Source organism: Aphis gossypii, chromosome 3, assembly GCF_020184175.1.
Source record: "Aphis gossypii isolate Hap1 chromosome 3, ASM2018417v2, whole genome shotgun sequence".
Lineage (NCBI taxonomy): Eukaryota > Metazoa > Arthropoda > Insecta > Hemiptera > Aphididae > Aphis > Aphis gossypii.
The window spans coordinates 43840062-43860558 of record NC_065532.1 but is presented as its reverse complement, the minus strand read 5'-3'; the positions used below and the strand labels follow the sequence as shown (position 1 = coordinate 43860558).

Here is a 20497-nt window from a genome sequence, read left to right as displayed (position 1 = left end):
AATAAATAATTGTTTATAGAATTAAATACACACATGTAAATAATGAGTATTGGTTTATTAATTTAATTACGTAAAAAAATTATAAAATTATCAATTTTATGCTTGGTCAAAAAGATGGTGAATTAAAAGAAGTTGAGTAAATGAGTTGAATAATGAGTAAACCGCTCTGCTGCTTAGTAGATAGCAAATGAGTACCTGAATTGGATGTGTTTTGAATTCAATGATATATAATTGTATACGAAAGAAGATTTTGAGCGTAGACGATCATCAGCTTATCGTAATAATTAATAAGTATATTATATATTTCATCATATTATATTTTCATATTGATGTTGCTATTAAATTAATTAATTTTACTATTAATATTATTAAATTTTTTTCAAAAACATTGTATTTATTATATTATTAGTAGTATTTAATTGTTATGATAATATAAAATATATATTTCCCATACTTATTACATAAGTGTTATAAACTTTTGAGTCAATACCACTTTACCATAAAATAAGTAAAGTAGTAATCAATAAAGAAATTATTTTTGTTGAAAACCGAATCAACGATAAAATCCCTGGTTTACTAAGAAAAGTGTTGTGAATTTTTACTCTTGACTCAACCTACTTGATCCGATTTATTACCAGAAACCACTTCTAAAATAGAAAACATTTCTAGTACCCCACACATTTTCATTACAAAATCAATACGACAATACATTCATTTTTTCGCTCAGAATCTAAAATATAACATGAAATATATTTAGTGATTTTATAGACTGATAGTCCATCACCATTCAGAATAATTTTTTGTATACAATAAAAAAATAAATACATCCACAATAGTGATCCACTTTATAAGGTAACCTATTATACATATAACTGGTACCCACTTTTTAGATATTTATTCCATTTAATCAATTTACACTTTTCATGGCAACTACGTTAGTGTCTACTTAGACTCTAAGTCTTAGAAGTAAATGACAATTAATATTAATTAAACTACCATAATTTATTTTGTATTTAAAATTATAAAAATAAATTACCATTTAAATTTTCTAATGTATATTCTATAAAATAAAAAAAGAAGTACATTATTGAATTTATTGCTATACAACTTATGATTTTTAATAAATTCTAAATCTTAATTCTTAAGTTGTATTTTAAATTTAAATTGTTAACATTACCTTCTATATTAGGATCAACTAGGTACAGAATAAGGCAAAAAGGTGTTATGTACAAATAAATTTTTTGTTTTGATAATACATTTTATAAAGATTACATTTTTGCGATAATAATTGTTTTTAAAATTTAATTTTTATCGAAACAAAATTTAAAAATTATAATTTACATTTTGAATACTTAATTATTTAATGTAATAAAACGGTATGATTAATATTTTGTTATAAAAAGTAAAAGAATTTCAATATATCAATGTATCGATTTGTATGGACTTAAAATTGTTACAATATGTGTAAATGAGTAAACTTGTTTGCTTAAATTAGTTTGTTACTGAAAACTATACAAATGTGCAGTAAAAACGTAGTCAGATATTTGATAATCAATAAGTTGAACTTAATAAAATTCAATAATTAATTAAAGTTATAGATAATTTATAATAATTTTCTTACTTATTTTCATTGTTATTGTGAAATTTTTGTATGCATTAAATTCTATAATAAATTAATTCAAACAGTATAGTACTATATATTCATAAATTTATAATATATAATATTATTATGTAATATTTTCTACCAGAAATTATTGAATTTTATTTTGTATTTTAATTTATAAATTTTGTATCTTATAATAAATTTATAATAAGAATAATTAATTACTCATCTAGTAATAAGGACAAAGATGTTTTTTCCAAGTTTTATCTTTCGGAAAATAGTTTATTAAAACAATTTCTATTTTTAAATATAAGATTTTTCTTGTCAATCCCTTTAAATTGATCCTAATGTGTATACAAATAAAGTACACAGAAATATGTATTAATTTGATTAAACCATCTTAAATATGATTTATAATTAATTTAAACCATTATTTTTTTTAGAAATAACTCGTTAAAATAATTAAGTGCATAAAATGCTGTTGAACAAAATGATCGAAATTTATCTTGAGTTAAGAATAAAGTTTAAATTTAATACGAGTATTAACTCAAGATGAGTTTATATGATTGCTGTTTTATTTTAACAGTAAAATATTTTTTTATATTTCAAATATATTCTTAGAATAAATCACAGAACAGTTAAAATTATAATCTTTGTATAAAACTAATATGTGGGTTTAAAATAAATTTATAAAGAACAATATTTTTTAATTTCGTAATACTATATCCCGGGTTTTTAATATATTATAGACTAAAATTAAAGACATTTTATTTTTATAACTATAATATCAGACTGTAAACTGTGTTGTAAACTCGTAAATAATAATCATATACTAACCATCATAATATTTTTCAATTATACCATCTGTTTATTAAAAAATGTAATGGTAATACAAACACAATAAGCCAGTATTATTATGAATTATAATGTTTATAATACACATTAATGTATTTTTACTTTTATAATAAAGTTTGGTTAAGATTATTAATTTTTATCTCACAATAGTTGAGCATATTATTTGAACTAATATCTCATGTTTGAAATTTCATAAGATTTAATAGTTTTAAAAATAAGTTATTCTTTACATTTTTATTTAGTTCATTTTATATAAAATATTGCAAATCAATTATAAAATTTAAAATAAATGATAGTTTTTAACAGTAGGTATCATTAAATTTTTTATTGCAATTTAAAATATAATATTCTTACAAATAAAAAAAGCCTTGATGTTAATAATTAGCTATATATTCATGTTTATTTAATCGTCATTTATTTATATTTTCATCATTAATCAACATTTACTGATAAGGTTAAAAAATATTTAATATGAAATATTTAATCTTACTTTTACAGTCTAAAAATATCGAAGAATAATTGTAAATAAAAAGTTAAATAAACATTTAATATTGTTATAATTATATATTAATTGATTGTTTGATAATTAAATCAGAGACGGTTTGTGATAGGTTTAGGTTTGGTTAGGTTAACCTAACCTTAACTTTATTCTTTCATAGTTGACCAAACATTTTCTTTTAAATGTAGGTTGTAGGTACTTAATATGATCAGAATATTGATTTTAAATTAGGTGAATTAGAATAATATAATATTTTGAGCTTACCATTAACATCTGTGAATATATATAGGTAAGTAATTAATTGATAAGTGTAATAACTCAATACTTATGATTTATCAATTATTAAAAATGTGATCTAGGTAATACATTTTTATTAATAATAAAATACAGTTAATACATTTATAGAATATTTAATAATAAAAAAAAAACGTTTAAAACAAATAGGAATTTAAATGTTAAAAAGAAATACAGGGATAATTATTACATCATTAGTAACCGCTATTAATTCTCTTACTGTTTGTTGAACTGTTTATCGTATAGTTCGTGAATATGTGTACGAAAGAATTATATTTACTCATTTTATTGAATTGTATTTTTTTGGCGTAAAATTTAAAGAACTTATTTCTCCAAAAGAATTTTAGTTCATTGTCTTGAGTATCTAATTTATAATAAACTATCGTGAAATGCGACTCATATAGGTGTAAGATTAATTCACTTCAATAATAAATGGTACCCTTAGGCCCAATGAGTCACCTCAGAATATTATCGAATTGTTCGCTTTATTGGGTATTTTTAGTTGTGTCATGTGGGTTAGGTGTTTTGTCAGGTATGTTTCCCCATTAATATTAAGGAACACTGGTGAGTTTTCTCTGCAAAAACTGGATTAATGATATGGTGTGTGTATCTGTTATAATTTTAGTCAAAATGTATTCATTGTATTTTAATAGTCAACACAAATATAGTACTTAAAATAAGCTATATATACAAGTCGGTGTATCATGTGATTAATATGGTAAATCAATTTTTCGATCTCTTCAGTGAGTGAAGTAATAGAAGTTAATACGATATATCGATTCTCAGCAATACAAATTAAAAAAAGTTTTAAATACAGTAAATAGTGGAGGGACGGATTCTATGTGCCCCCTTAAATAGGCCGTTGTTCATAATTAATGGCATGCTGTTTTATTTAACAAATATTTATATTAAACACGGATAATTAATAAATTAACGTTATAAATTATAATTTATTTAAATGTGTATATTATATAAATTTAGGGAACTTACTGAAAGGAGCTGCAAAATTGTTAACATAAGTATTTGATTATTATATAAATTTAAGTTATTAAAAGAATAATATTATTGGAATACAGAGTCAGGTATCATTAATACACAATATAACATTATAATACTGAACAATTTTTTGTATATTTGATGGTTTTGGGAATATGTTTTAGAACGAATTTTTAAAAACTGTGGCAGTATAAATCTTATAATTAATGACGTAAGTCTTAAATATTTTGTAAATAATTTCTGGCTTCAAATGCATTAAGTGGGACTGCATGGGAGGATTATTTTGCTGTCTCCTTTGAATATAGTTTAGTAAAAGTTCTGGTTTTCGTCGTATTGCAAATTCTATACTAAATAAATACATTTATAAAACTGGCAGTTTTTGAGAGAGATTGGTTAAACGCACTAAGTTTCTTTTACCTCATCATCTTAGTTGAAGATTGGTCACCCATAAATTATTTCATGCGTAAAAAAATATAAAAATCACTATGTACCATGTTTGGGCTATAGGAAGAATAATCAAACTGTTCCCATGCAAAATCAACAAAGGTTGTAGTAGAAAATGGAATTTATTTCTGGGTACATCTTGTAAATTTGTGCTCTTACCTTTAAAGTAGTTAACTGTATTACGAAAATAGTTAAATATTTTAGTGATGTATTATAGGCTACGATATAATTATTATCTTTTAAATGTATTCAAAATATTTTAATTCCTTAATATATAAATAGTTTAATGTGATTTAAAACGAATGTAATGTAATAATACCCATTCTAATGAAAATATCTTTCTCCTTCTCACCTATATGAATAATTGATTTGGAATTATAATATTACATTTTGGTTAGAAAACTGTTTATAAACATTAATTTAGTTGTTGAATTTAAAATTGTTTTATGTTGTTATAAACCACAAACTCACAATACCTACATAATATAATGTTTAATTTCATTATTATTTAATTATATTTAATATAGCTGTTTAACATTTAATTGTTTGGTGAATAATATTATTTAATTCTAAATCATAACCTAACTATGGAAAAAAATTTCTACACTTTGAGTTCCAAGAAAGCATTAGTATTAATGATTTGTATTTGTGTATATTATTGTAAAGAGGAAAATTTATTTTAAATAATAACGCTCTTTAGGGCATTAGGTACAGACTACAGATATATAGAGTAAATACAAATAATATAAAGCAAGACATTTAGACAATAATTTCAATTAAATACATAATATATTAAAACACAATGAACATAAATGTGCAATATATAATATTATAAGGGTTTACTTATAACATTTTTTACCTTAATTAGTGGATCCAAAAAAAAATAAAAAAGAATGGTCAAGTGAGTAACGCTCTGCTATATAGCAGGTCACTATAATTGATGTATTAAATTTTAATCCAATGATAAGTATCATCGTATACGAAAAACGATTCTGAATGAAGATGATTTGTCAGCCTAGGGTATAATTTCCAGTGGTTGGTATAAAAGATGGTTTATGTTTTAATTGTTTGAACACACCAAAACTTAATTTCTTTTATAATTATTGTAAGCCAAACTTTTCATAGAAAATCTTGTATTACATTTTAAACTCTTAGCTACTTATACAAAAATTAAAATGAATTATACCTATAAAATTATTTGCAAATATTTATGATCTTGACGAATTTTCGTCAATATTTGAACTCCAAATGTTAATAAAAAAAAAATTGTGCCTTATAAATATCTAAACTCGTAATTTTTGAATAAATATAAGACTAACTTATTAGGAACTTTGTACTAAATTTTCAAGTATTTTGACTCAGCCAAAACAATTTTATCGATATTTAGGTATATAAAAAAAATACTAAACAAAAACTAATATTTCAAATGCCTATAAATGGCATTTATATAAGCAAAATATTTAAAAAATTAAATTATGTAAAGAAAATGCCAATCTAGATAACTGGTAAAATTTTCAGGTATCTACGACTTATATTTTTTGAATAATAACAAATATTTAAAACTGTTTGAAGTTAAATCATTATTGTTACGTAATTTCGTAAAAATTTAAGATTCATACGTACATACAATTTTTCTATAATGACGTTTCGAGTTTTCTCTATAGCTATTTGAAGGAACACTTAGGTTAGGTAAGGTTTTGAGTTACAATCATATAAAAAAATCGATTTGATCAAAAACTGGTTTTGCGTGGAAATTCCTATTTTCCGTCACTTATTTTTGTTACAAACACAATAAAAAAAAAACATACATCATTGTAGAATCAATACATTCATCACTTCGTTCAGAATCTAAAACGGTCGGTTTCGAATTCCTTTACATATTAAAATGTCTTATTTCCTTTAGGTCTCGGTTTGAGCCAATGTATTTTTTTTTTTTTTTTTTTTTCAACTATTATTATCGAAACGACCGTCTGGGTCTTTATCGAAGTCTTTTTCGCTTGGGAGGGGTAGAGTGCAGTATGTAGCACTTGAACCCCCTTCTCTTAGGAAGAGAATATTCACGTGAGTGGACTTCACTCCCAGTGGAGTGGGTCCGGTGGGGGGGGGGCAGAGTAGGCAACCAGAACGACAGCTGGGGAGAGAGACTACAGAAAATTCTGTAGAATATTTTTTGCACTGAGCCGGGTTCGAACTGGTGACTGCGCGCGTCGTGGCCAACTTGTGTGACCACTGCACCACATTGCCCCAGCCAATGTATTAAAAAGATGATTTTCAATATCCTATCCTGTATCCATTTTTTAGCTTGTTAGCCAGTTTTTTTAAAATTAAATATGTATTATTTGACTTTGATCCGTCGGCGAATTATAAGCTATAACTTATAGCTTCTAAAAGTTAGTTGGTTTTAGAAGGTTTATAGGTGTTATACATCAATACTAATTAGCACCGTCAGATCTAGGTCTTCTATTTGTAAAATCCAGTAGCTGTAATACTGTAATAGAACTTAATCAATTCGATATCATTGACATCATGGTGTAGCGGATAGTGGTGATAATATTTGTAAAGTTTGAGAAACCTTGACTATTGTAGATCGTACCTGTATTCCGCATTTATAAAGACCGTACCAGTTTTCCGTTTGACAATATTAAAATGTATGCTATTATTATGTGATATAACTGATATTAGATTGATAACTTATAATATACGTAGTGTACTGGTGTAGGAACTTACACATGCATCTGTCTAGGACAAAACCTAACCTGTCTAACATACGTACCTTTTTTTTCGTATAGGAACTTACACATTACATATGTAGGTTTTAATGTATGTAATTATCTACCCGTTACTCCCGTGTAGGAGCTTACGATTCCACATATTTGTATCTGTTGGCTGTTACTACCTACCCCATATAGCTTATTATCAATTGTCATATAATTATAATTAATTGAACTAATATTACTACTTATAACTAACTACCTACTGACGAGTTATAACACATTCACACTCAATAAACACTTCCTTAAACTATCCAACTTTGAGAAGCTATCAACGGATTAACGAAAAATGAAAATTTGAATGTGATACCTAATTCATAAAAAAAAAATACCATATTAATTTATGAAATTTTAAGTATTGGTTGTCATTTGAAAATCAAAATTTGATAGTGGTTTACCTAATAAATATAAGGGTGAAAGTATGGAAGAGTTCTACAATTCTAAAACAGTAAAACAAATTTAAAAAGTCAATACTTTTTGAAATAATGAGTGTTGTTTGATAAAAGAATCAACCTGTACATAACTATATACTTGGCACTTGGAACAATATAAATTATAAAACATAATCAAATTTATATTGATCGAGTTGGTTTGTAGTTTTGAGTAAATATTTTTTTAAGAAAATGTATTGATAGATACAACCATTCAAAATAATCACAGCAGTTATGCATTGAATCATATTTGCTTACGATAGTTTCTCAAATTAAAAATTCAAAAATGTTGAAAAATATACCATTGCTTTGCATTTCAATGTTTCAACGCTTAGCTCCCGGTCTTAAGACTATGAATTATAATAGTTTAAAATGTACAGTTTTACAAAATTATCATATAAATTGTATGCCAATAACTAATTTATGTCTACATGGATATAAATTAATCGAACTTCTGTAAACTAAAAAACTAAACTCGACTTATCAATTATTTTTTTTATTGCTATAATATATTATGAAATATAATTTAAAATACGATTCTTAGCTTACGCTGTTCATCTGAAATCATAATACAGAATATTACATAATTAATATTTATCTAAATTACCTTATTAATTATATGTTTTGAAAATTTAAGAATGTGTTGTTCATAATATTATATTTTTTACGGTACCTAGGTGAACATAATCAAAAATACAAAACTATAATATGTAATATTATATTATATGCAGGGGTTATAATTTTGTAATTTTTAAGTCAACATTTTTTTAAATGCGGATAATTGAAAAAAATAATGATTTTAGTTTTTCTTAATTATTTAAAAAATAGTTATCTTAACAACGTAAAACATTCAGCCATTATTTATATGTATTGCTATTTTATATGAAGAAATGAATTAGATATGTTATATATGTATTTAGATTGACAGTGAGCTATTTATTTATGCCTTAAACCTATCTACACAATTTTAACAATTCTATAGTATGTTGACAAATACTATAGGCATTTTGATATTTTTGACTTAAACAATTTGACATTTTATGTACAAATAGTATGTATATACTAACAGAGGTATTCACAATATTGCAATGGAGTCCTAAATGGCACTGTAAAGAAATCAAAAAATTAATATGATTTCATCAACTTGTGTCGTATTTTATATTTAATAAATAATAAAAAAATATACAATATACAAATATTACTATCTAAATATACTACAAAACTATTAATACTCTAAATTCTATGAATTGTTTTTTAGATAAATATAACTAATATAAGAATAGATAGCAAGATCAACGAATATTGCTTACCATTATATTTTATTTTTATTAAATCATCGCAGTACTCGTTTATATAAGCTAAAAAGTATAATTTTTGATAATTAGTACTGGGAAATATTTTTCATCGAAACATTTATATCTCTAATATAATATAAATAACTATTTTATTATTTTTAGGATGCATCAAATGCCTATATACTTAAAAATGAATTTATTAGACCGATATGTCAAACTATGAAATCTACATTAAATAAAATGATTGGCTTAATTAAATTGTTGAATAAAAGTCTTTCAACTCTAATAAAAAAATCTTATTTATTTTAAACAATGAGCAAACTATTTTAAGCGTTTCAAAATTGTTTTAACAGTTTTATAAATGTATAGGGTGATTGATTAAGCGTAAAACACTCATTATCTCAAAAAGTATTCACTTTTTTCAAATTTTTTTTTCTTCAAAATTTTAGATCTACACTGTTCTAGAATTATATAATTATTTAATAATTTTCACCCTTATATTTATTAGGTAAACCTCCATCAACTTTTGATTTTCAAATAGCAACCCATACTAAAAATTTCAAAATTTAGTAAAGCTTTTTTTCTTATGAATTATCACGTTTAAATTTTCAATTTTCCTTAATCCGTTGACGAGATATAACTCCTCAAAGTTGGGGTGTTTTGGGAGGTATTTGTGTGTAAATGCGTTATACCTACCGTGAAAATTAGAATTTGTATGCCCTAGTGTAAAAAATATTACGTTTTTCAGATCAATTCAGTAAGTACCTTACCTACTGTAAACGTAAGTTGGGCCCCTAAATGCATTTTATAATGCCAATTTAGCAGAGTTCGCATAGATCACCCCATTGAAGGTGTTTGCAGCATTGGTCATAATAATACTTATCAGTTATAAACACCAGAAGCTATAAGTAATAAATTCGATATTGTTCAACCACAAGGTATATCGTTGATAAATGATAATCTTTGTACCTACTCACTACAATGACGTGTTTTCATATCATATTATAAGACTATTACTAACTGTATTACGTATTTACGTATTTTCCTATCATATTATAAGACCATTAATAACTGTATTACGTATTTTCACATCAGCTGTTATTTGTATTGTTCTGTGCACGATTACAGATATCATGGTTTATGGTTACATGATATGAAGTATACCTAATACTTGGTTATCGTGAAGCACATGGCAATACGTTGAGTATCTGATAAACGGTTATGAGGTTATAAACTTATAAGATTATAAGCACGATGTGATTGTAAGATTTAATAATTATTGAATTGGCTCGAATCGAGTCGTTAATGTTAATAAAGTTTTACTTTTTAGTATTTATCAGTTTTAAGTGTTTAAATTTTAATAATGCACATATTATGTTATAATAAAGTTCAAGTTTAATATTTACATTATAAAAAGTTCTTGAATATATTTTTCTTATCTACCACATATTGTATTTTATTTAATATTTTAATCAAATAAGCAAGTACCTAAAGTGGTTAATCACATGACAATTGAATACTTGGCGAGTAGGTACATAATATAAATAATATTATGTACAATTTGTTGGTAAGTTTTACTAGTTATTAGTTTCTACAATTAAATAAATAATACAATATGTATATCATTAATTTAAAATATTTTGATTTCAGTTTAATCATTTATACATCTACAATTGTTGTTTAAATGTATAGCAAATGGTTTGCTGTTACCCAGTGGATAATAAATGCGTTGTTATATAATCAAGTATCATAGCACTACATAGAAATATTACTAACAACTAAGATGTGTCAGCCAGTTATTGAGTTTTGTTTATTTTGTTACTTCAATTTGGCACATAGATAGTCCTAGACTATTTATATTTACTACAAACATACTTAGACAGATGATTTAATTCATAAAAAAAAGTGATTATAAAATAATTCATACACATAATAATATATTATGATTCCAAATTGGAATTTGAATATGCAATAGTAAAATCTAATATCATATACACTTTGGAAGATCTTCTATATTAAAATGATATTTATACTACCATTTCCAATTACATTTAAAAATACCAATATTTTGATAACAGTGAAAAATAAAATATTGCTTCACGTATTAGATTTAAATATGACTACAAAATAAATTAAGTAAGTATAAATTTGTTTAACTGTAATTTTATTTAATTATTATACTGACAAATAAATTTTTTAGGTGTAATCAAGTTAATAATTGCAAGAAGTGGAAAAAAATCTATTAGGATTAACTGCACATTATAACTTACACATAATATATTATGATTCCAAATTAGAATTTGAATATGCAATAGTGAAATCTAATATCACATACACTTTGGAAGATCCTCTATGTTAAAATGATATTTATACTACCATTTCCAATTACATTTAAAAATACCGATATTTTGATAACAGTGAAAAATAAAATATTGCTTCACGTATTAGATTTAAATATGACTACAAAATAAATTAAGTAAGTATAAATTTGTTTAACTGTAATTTTATTTAATTATTATAATGACAAATAAATTTTTTAGGTGTAATTAAGTCAATAATTGCAAGAAGTGGAAAAAAAATCTATTTGGACAACCAACTGCACATTACCAATGATATTTATTGAAAACTAAGAATTGTGCTAGTGTTAATGTTTTATAATTTGTATGTAATTTTATAATTAATTTATGTGAGGTGACAACATCAATCATTACAACTTAAAAGATAAATGTATGTTGTGTTTAATACACATTACCTACACATATTGTGTAAATTGCGTAAAGCAAATAAAAAATTTAAAAAAATAGTAAGTAGGTATGTGATTAATTATTATTATGCATATAAAATTACTACTAAGTAATTGCTCAATATAAATTCTTTCTGTAAATGATTGGTGTTGTCATTAAATATTAATTTGTACTAAATTCGAGTTAAAATATTATTAACAGCATTTTAAAAATTTTACTTTTGTTTTAAGTCTGGGGTTATTGGAAAGTTGGTTTCAATTTTTTGAATACATGTTATATCTTTACTCATATTTTGCAAAACTGCAAAACGACAATTTTGATTTAATTGTATCATCATTTTGGAATAGATTTTTCATAGTTCTGGGCTTATAAATGAAAGTAAAATTTTTAATGGTTCATAATATTAACAGTGACGCTGAAGTCCTAAAATTTAGTTAAGCGAAAAATATTAAAAAAGGCAACAATGTCTAAATATCAGCCTCAATATTGTACTTGTAAGGGGGGATATAATTTACTCTTACCACAAAACAAAATATTGATGTTAAATTTTATGTAATTTTGAATTTTAACTACACATTTTATGTACTCTTCATACAAACCAAGATATCCAAAAGACAAGTTTTTCTTACTTATTAATACAGAAACTTATCTTTTTTGAGGCAGGATTAAGATCATTAATACGCACAAAATATAAATCATTATTTTTACTCACTAACCAATCACCCATTTAAATAAAAATAGCTAGTTGAATATTTATTATAGGGTTCGGCGTCACTGAAAATTGTTAAAAAATGTGGAACAATTGGTCATGAATGAAATAAGTTCAGAGCCAATTTATTTATTATAGGTAATATAATATTAACCCGTTAAAAATATTATTTAAATGTGTTAGTATAGTTTTTCAGAATTGTAAATTGAGTAGACAACGGTTAAATAAATACTTTGTACAGCTTGTTCATAACATCTTGTAAATTATTTATTATTTCATATGTATACACTGCAACTTTATTATATTGTTAGGTAATATATGTATAAGTGTTACTTAAAATCGATTTAAGTGTCGCCTAAGCCCAGTTTTCTATACTTTTGAATAATTAAACCTAATTTCGCATACATATTTGAACATACGATTACACTCTTATAGTAAAATATTAACATCATCTTTAACGAAAATGGTTAGTAAGAGGCAAAAACTTCATAAAACAATCTTATTTTATAACATGTAAAAGTATTTATTTTTTTATGTAATATAACATCGTTTTTATTTGTCAAAATACACCTACTCTAACTGTAGTTAAGAAATGGCTCAATTAAATGTACTTACATACCTAAGTATTATTAACAAATAATAATATAATTGGTAATAAAATAGTATTGTAATACACTTACTTAATTTAAAAGTTTATACATAAATTATAAACATAATAGGTATGAAATTATTCAATTGATTATCATCTACATTTCAAATTAATTAGACGACATTAAATTATAAATTATTTAACTAACGTCAAATAATAAAATGAACTCTTTAGCTTCACGACTTCACGAAAAAGACGTTTACAAATTTAAAATTTTTTAAACATGAATTCATAGATCAATATAATATATTTATTATAGTGAGAAATTATTGTGTACTGTGTTATCAAAATTATAACATGATAAGAAACAAATAACCTACTAATAATGGCGGATTTGTGGCTTCAAACGTTTATATGGTTTATATAGGGAACATGAAGATTAGAGATCTCTAATCTTCATGATAGGGAACCTAGCAATCTAGTTTATTATCTATATCTGTGGTGTATTGTTAATCTTGAACTAGGCGGCTTGAAGGACGGTATGTAGTGGGGATTACATGCGACAAGACGTGATAGCCCAATAATCCAATTACTTATAATATGTATGTATAACAATAAAAGTTATTGTTGGAAGTAGGTACACTGATAATCATTTATCACCATTATACATATCTTTGGTATCGAATTTATTATTGTAACTTCTGGTCTTTATAAGCGATAAGTAGGTATATCAATAATATCATGTCCAATGACCAGTGGCATTATTAGCGTGGGGGAGAACTGTGCAATATAATGGGGTATTTTGGGGCACAACTTAAGCTTAACTATCGTACTTACGGAATTGATTTGAATAGTTTATTATTTTTTACGCTGGAGCACAAAAATCCCAATTACTGCGGTCTGCAGTACTGTCGAGGTATAACGCATTTACACACAAACATCTCCCAAAACACCCTAACTTTGAGGAGTTATATCTCGTCAACGGATTAACGAAAATTGAAAATTTAAACGTGATAATTCATAAGAAAAAAAGCTTAACTAAATTTTGAAATTTTTAGTATGGGTTGCTATTTGAAAATCAAAAGTTTATGGTGGTTTACCTAATAAATATAAGGGTGAAAATTATTAAATAATTATATAATTCTAGAACAGTGTAGATCTAAAATTTTGAAGAAAAAAAAATTTGAAAAAAGTGAATACTTTTTGAGATAATGAGTGTTTTACGCTTAATCTAAAACTTAGGCAGCTTCCTAATATCAAAAACCTATGGTTTTGATGATTTATTACTTATCCTCATAGAAATCAATTAAGCACTTATAAACAATTAGTAAAAATATAAATATTTAAGATTTTTTACTCTTTCGTATAATAAGTATGACTTTTTTACTTGAAAAGTTATTTTCAAGTTGTCCAATATTTAGTAAAAATCGATTAAAAAAAAAAAAAAAACAAACTAAAATACTTACCTGGCAGAGAACCAGTATCTGTATAAAACTGTTCGTCCTTGTTTACTGAATCATCACATAAAAGAGGATCTTCTTTCTTCCCTAATGAAAGCATAGAAAAAAAATATTAAAAATGTATTAATTAGTAACTATATTGGAATGTTATACTTCAGTTATAGGTCGGTGAAAAGTTATATTATACAATATATACAAATACATCTAAAAACTTACTTTCATCATTATCCTTTTTTATATTATTATTAAGTTCTTGTAATGCATGATTTAGAAAAAGTTGACGATCATCCGGTAAATCACCTGGAATAGCCAATTTTTTTATCATTATCACTAATTCATGTTCAATTGCCACACAATTCATAAAATAAAAATTTATTTTTTGGACCTTTTATTGGTGACTTCGTCTGTTACATTGATGCTATTTTTAAACCAATAATGCAATGTGTTTTGCGTTTTATTAGTATAAAGCATCCTCATTTCACACTCAATTCGTCATCGTTAATTTTGTTATTATGTTACTATTACTTAAATATAAATACGAGTAGGTATTTGAATTTTTTTACTCTTTCGTATCGGAAGTATTACTTCATGACTTGTTCCATGAAACGTTTTTTTAACTAATCAAATTTCTGGTTAAACTTGATAAAAAATAATGAATTACTTACCTGGTAGAGGATCAGTGTTTTCCTTTTTTTTTTTACGTCCAAGTTTGTTTACTGAATGATTGCATATTTCACTTTTAGACTCTTTATTAATACCTAATAGAAAAACACAGAAAAATATTTAAAATGTATTGATTATTACATAGTATTGAAATGTTATAGGTCAGTGTCATTATTGTATACAAATCAAGAAGATTGTAAAATAAAATAAATAACGAATTGTCATTCTATTATTTCTTATCATATTAATTTTTAAAATTATTCTCTTTAATTTTAATTTCCCTTTTTTCCTTACATTTGTTTTACTCATTCAATTACCATTTTTGTTATTCATATTTTAGTTACTAAATTAAGTACATTAAGCGGGTACATTAAGTTGAAATACACAACTTATATCGTAATTAGTACATGCATGAATTATCATAAACGATAAACGTATTAACGAGTAAAGAAGAGTATTTAAAATATTGTTATTAGTATGTAATGGAGTGAATACGAAAAACTAAAAAGGTATTACGTTAACACATCATAAACAGGGAGACGTAGCTTAAAATCATACATTTAAAAACTTACTTTCATTTGTTATTTTTTCATTAAGATTTTGTGATGCACGATTAAGTAAAGGTTCGTGATCATCTGAAATAGCCAATTTTTTATTATTATCACTAACACACAATCAATTACCACACAATTCATAAAATAAAAATATATGTTATGGAAATTTATTTGGTGACTACGTTTCAGGTAATAGGTATACTGATACGGATACCATTGATTAACCAGCAATGTAATGTATTTGCATTTTATTAGTATAAATAATACAAGTATACTTTATTATAATAATAAAATTCTCATGTCGGGTTTCATAAACAATTATCATTATACATTTAATGACCTTAAAACTAACTAATGGTACACATGATTTAGTATTCCACTATTATTGGTAAATTTACTTTTTTTTTTAAAAATGTGATAAAAAGTAATTATGCAATTATCAATAATAAACGGTGGTACTAACGAAAAATCACTTTGTAATTATTTTTCAAAGGTATAGATTTCAATGAACTAATGTATAATAGAATTTAATAGTCAAATTATTCAAATTTTTATATTAAAACAACTAAAAAAATTATATTTGAGATTTTTTAAATTTTACATAGAATAGTTATCACATTACACGTCATGTAACTCACCGAATGATTTTATCAGACCGTAATAATTATACGTAATAATAATATTTACTTAAATAATACGAAACTGACAAACTCGTCTAACTGTTAATCTTATCACACACTCACATTTGTGTTATTATATTAAGCAGCCGGTAACTTAAGAGTTATATCGAACAGTGTGTGGTTGTGATGATTTATTACTTATCTTTATAGCAATCATAGTTTTGTTATTATGTAACTATTATTAAAAATAAATATTTGAATTTGTTTACTCTTTCGTATTGACTGTAATAAGTATGACTTCTTTACTTGTTTCATGAAAAGTTATTTTCAACTTATCCAATATTTAGTCAAAATTGATAAAAAAAAAAAACAAACGAAAATAATTACCTTGCTGGGAAGCAGTATCTGTATATAACTTTTCGTCACATCCATCCTCGTTTACTGAATCATCACATATTTTAATAGGAGGATCTCTATTTACGGCTTCATTAATCCCAAATAGGAAAATAAAAAAATATTAAAAATGTATTGATTAGTATATTGGAATGTTATATTTCAGTTTTTTGTCAGTTATAAGTTATATTATACAATAATATATAAATATACATCTAAAAACTTATAGTATACAACATTATTATAAAACGCTCATGTTGGGTTTCAAGAACTATTATTATTAAACATTTAATGGCATAATAATGGAATAATGATCTCTTATACATGATTTAGTGATCCACGTTTGGATCATTTATTTTTTTTCGAAATGAGATAAAAAGTAAATCTGCATTTATCAATGGTGGTACTAACGTAAAACCACTTTGTAATTACTTTTCAAAGGTATAGATTTGAATAAGCTAATATATAATATAATTTTACAGTCAAATTATTTTCAAAATATACACGTTCAAACTTTAATATCATATAGAATATAGTTATCATATTACACGTCATGTAACTCACCGAATGATCTTCACAGAACGATATTTATAAATGTATTTGTATCTATAGGTACATAATAATTTGATATATCATAAATTTATTATTGGATGAAGTTTAAAGCTTATTTCTTTACTAGTTGAATTTAATACTAATTGAATACAATATTATAAACTAGTTTTACATAACTAATAAGGTTGCGTAAAATGAAAATGAAAATATACTTACTATCAAACCCAATTGTCTTAAGATCAACTATTAGGCATTTTTCAATATTAAAATTATATTATTGGCACGCATAATATTTATTGAAAAAAATGATTTATAAAAATAATAATAGTAAAAATTTAAAACCTATTAGAGTTCATTTTAAGAAGATGGTCTAGATGAAAACGTGTGATGTGATTATAGAGTTGAATTTCGTTAAAAAATAAGGCTTGAAACTATATCGTCGAAATAAAATGAGGGTGTGAGTTATTCACTGGTATATGTAAATTGCACCAATTAGAACCCTTTTAAATCTTTTTTTACGTCAACTCACAGATATATTAATTTACTTTAAAAAAAATGTTAAGTCTATCAATTTAAATTCTAATCTAAATTAAATAATTAATATACATAATTAACAATGATGACGAATAGTATTAATTCATACAAAATTAATAAAAAACAAAATTATTGAATAAAATTTACAAAAGTTGGTTATAGCCAAAATCATTTGAAGGACTAAAATGTGTTTAATGTATAGCATTTTGTTCATATCAAGGTATTATATTATTATATTAATTTATAAGTTGTTGAAACAATATCGTTTAGATCGTTTAGATACTCGTAATATAGTGTGCAGTTTACATTTCTGTGCAGCTAAACTAATACCATTGCATAATTGTGTGATATACTTAAATGAATTTCTTACTAGAGCATTCTAAAAAATATATGGATATCTATTAAAATTTTGTAACGTTATGATGATGCAGTATTACCTGAAATCACTCAATGCGTTATTTGTATTATGTATAATGTACATTGTATGTAATTTGCTACTTTTTTTAATTTGTATACGTCATTAAATAAAGAGTCTCCTTTGCTTTCGGATACTTAGGAAAAGAAAAAAGGTATCTATTATAACAATATTTAAAAGAGAGTCCATTATTTTTATTCGTGGCGGTTTCCGAAACTACTGATTCAAAATACATATAGTTTAATGTGATTTTTTTTTTTTTAAAAAGGACATCGACCCATTATCTTTTCATAATTTACTTTATTAAATATGTTCAAATTTCCACAAAGCTACTTATTTTTTTTTTTTTATTAAATATGATATAAATACGTATTTGATTAATTTGTTTTGCTTATCTTAAAATATTATTAAGAACAATTAAGTTTATTAAAAATATTAATTTAATTTTTTGATAAAATTAATTATGTTTTAGATATTTAATATAAAATAAGTAAACTTACTCAGATATACTGGACAAAAAAATAACGATCGAATTTCACATATTATTATTTGCTATTTAGCATATTAATATTTTTATGTAACGGTTTATGTGTATTTTAAGATACATTAATGATTATTTTATTTCAAAATGTTAGAAATTCATAATTATTCGGTTGGACAATTAAAAAGTCTGATGAATCAGAATTTTTCAATATTTTATTGCACAATCTCTGTTGTGGACTGTAACGCCTTTTTTTACTTTTGGTTCTCGGATAGGAGTAATTAGGATTAAATAATTAGTGAACGCACTTTACTGACACTAAATAAATCTCGCTTTATTTGAATTTGGCGAGACGGTGCCGATTACATTGATCGTACGCGACTGACTCAAAAGTCATACAATATAATTTTAGTCTGTAATAATAATAATAATAATAATGTTGTTATCGGGATCGGGCCACATTTCGCCTTTATCAAGACCGAACGAAACCGACACAAATTACCGATCCTAAATACAAAATAATAATATAAAATAATATAATATAATACAATATCATGCGTCAACAATCTCTTCATAAATATTTCAAATAATAATGAACGTGATGATATATACTACGAAATTAATTCATGATTCGCAGAATGAAGAATCTTCTCACTGGATTAAATTTACTTTAAAAGTTTAAACATATAAAATAAATTTGTTTTAAAATGTCATATCATAAAATACACAATTTATGATAGCTTACTTATACAATTTTTTAAACTTACGATTAAAATCTAATAAAAAAAAAATAAATTCCATTAGTTACATTTTTTTACTTTAACATTTCTATATGTCATAGATTTTAATATATTATATATTTTCATGTATTTTGTTTAGTGTTTTTATGTATAAGGTTGGTTTATGATTATTTTGTTTCAAAACGCCTTTTAATTTTATCATATTTTAAAAATTTAAATTGTTATTGATTTAATGATAGTTAACGCAATTTTTATTTAAATAGTTTCCACACTATCAGTTCCTAGGTGCAGTTTTAGCAAAAAAAAATAAAAATAAAAAATAAAAAAACATATTTAATGTATTAATAATGAATTTGTCAAGACATAGGTATAACATTACTTTTATAATATAATATTTGTATTAAATAGGTATAATATAATTTAATATTGTTACCTAGAATGGCAAATGCATTATAGATTTTAAAAAATATTAAAATTATTGTTATTAAAACTTTATTAGAAGTCATTGTTACTGCACGGATAACTAAAACTACACTAGTATAATTATTGTTGTTTTGTAATAGAATAAAAATTATTTTTTATATTTGTTTAAACATAAAAACTCTATTGTTTATTTATTAACAACTAAAAAAACATTTAATGTACCTTCCTATAAGTGATGTACAATTCAATTAATTCAAGGTGAAAAACTTAATATTATGTTGCCTCACCACAATTTGTTTCTCGGCAATAGGTACCTATCTTATTTTATATTTAGTGTTATACTGGTATCTAACTTTTTTAACTAACGAAGTTTATACTTAAAAAATGTTTAAAATGGAATTAACATTCATCACTTACTTAAAGTTGAAACTC

At 24.2% G+C, this 20497-nt stretch overlaps 2 protein-coding genes and 1 long non-coding RNA gene across 3 annotated transcripts in view; 1 reads left to right on the top strand and 2 right to left on the bottom strand.

Moving 5' to 3' along the window:
• The window catches only part of LOC126551093 (uncharacterized), a 79272-nt gene that overhangs the window by 4382 nt on the left and 54393 nt on the right, over positions 1–20497 (bottom strand). The gene's annotated exons all lie outside the window — the stretch shown is intronic.
• LOC126551163 (uncharacterized) lies at positions 6681–20183 on the bottom strand. Its single transcript, XM_050203953.1, has 9 exons — positions 20076–20183; positions 16915–17010; positions 15926–15988; positions 15356–15448; positions 14907–14990; positions 14697–14777; positions 9204–9251; positions 8961–8999; positions 6681–8451 (listed from the first exon to the last, which is right to left on the bottom strand). The coding sequence occupies exons 1-9, from the start codon at positions 20146–20148 to the stop codon at positions 8420–8422; spliced, it is 609 nt and encodes a 202-aa protein (XP_050059910.1). The 5' UTR covers positions 20149–20183; the 3' UTR covers positions 6681–8419.
• Positions 10240–12329, top strand: LOC126551164 (uncharacterized). Its single transcript, XR_007605037.1, has 4 exons — positions 10240–10755; positions 10839–11324; positions 11389–11664; positions 11729–12329. It is a non-coding gene; the product is annotated as an uncharacterized LOC126551164 (long non-coding RNA).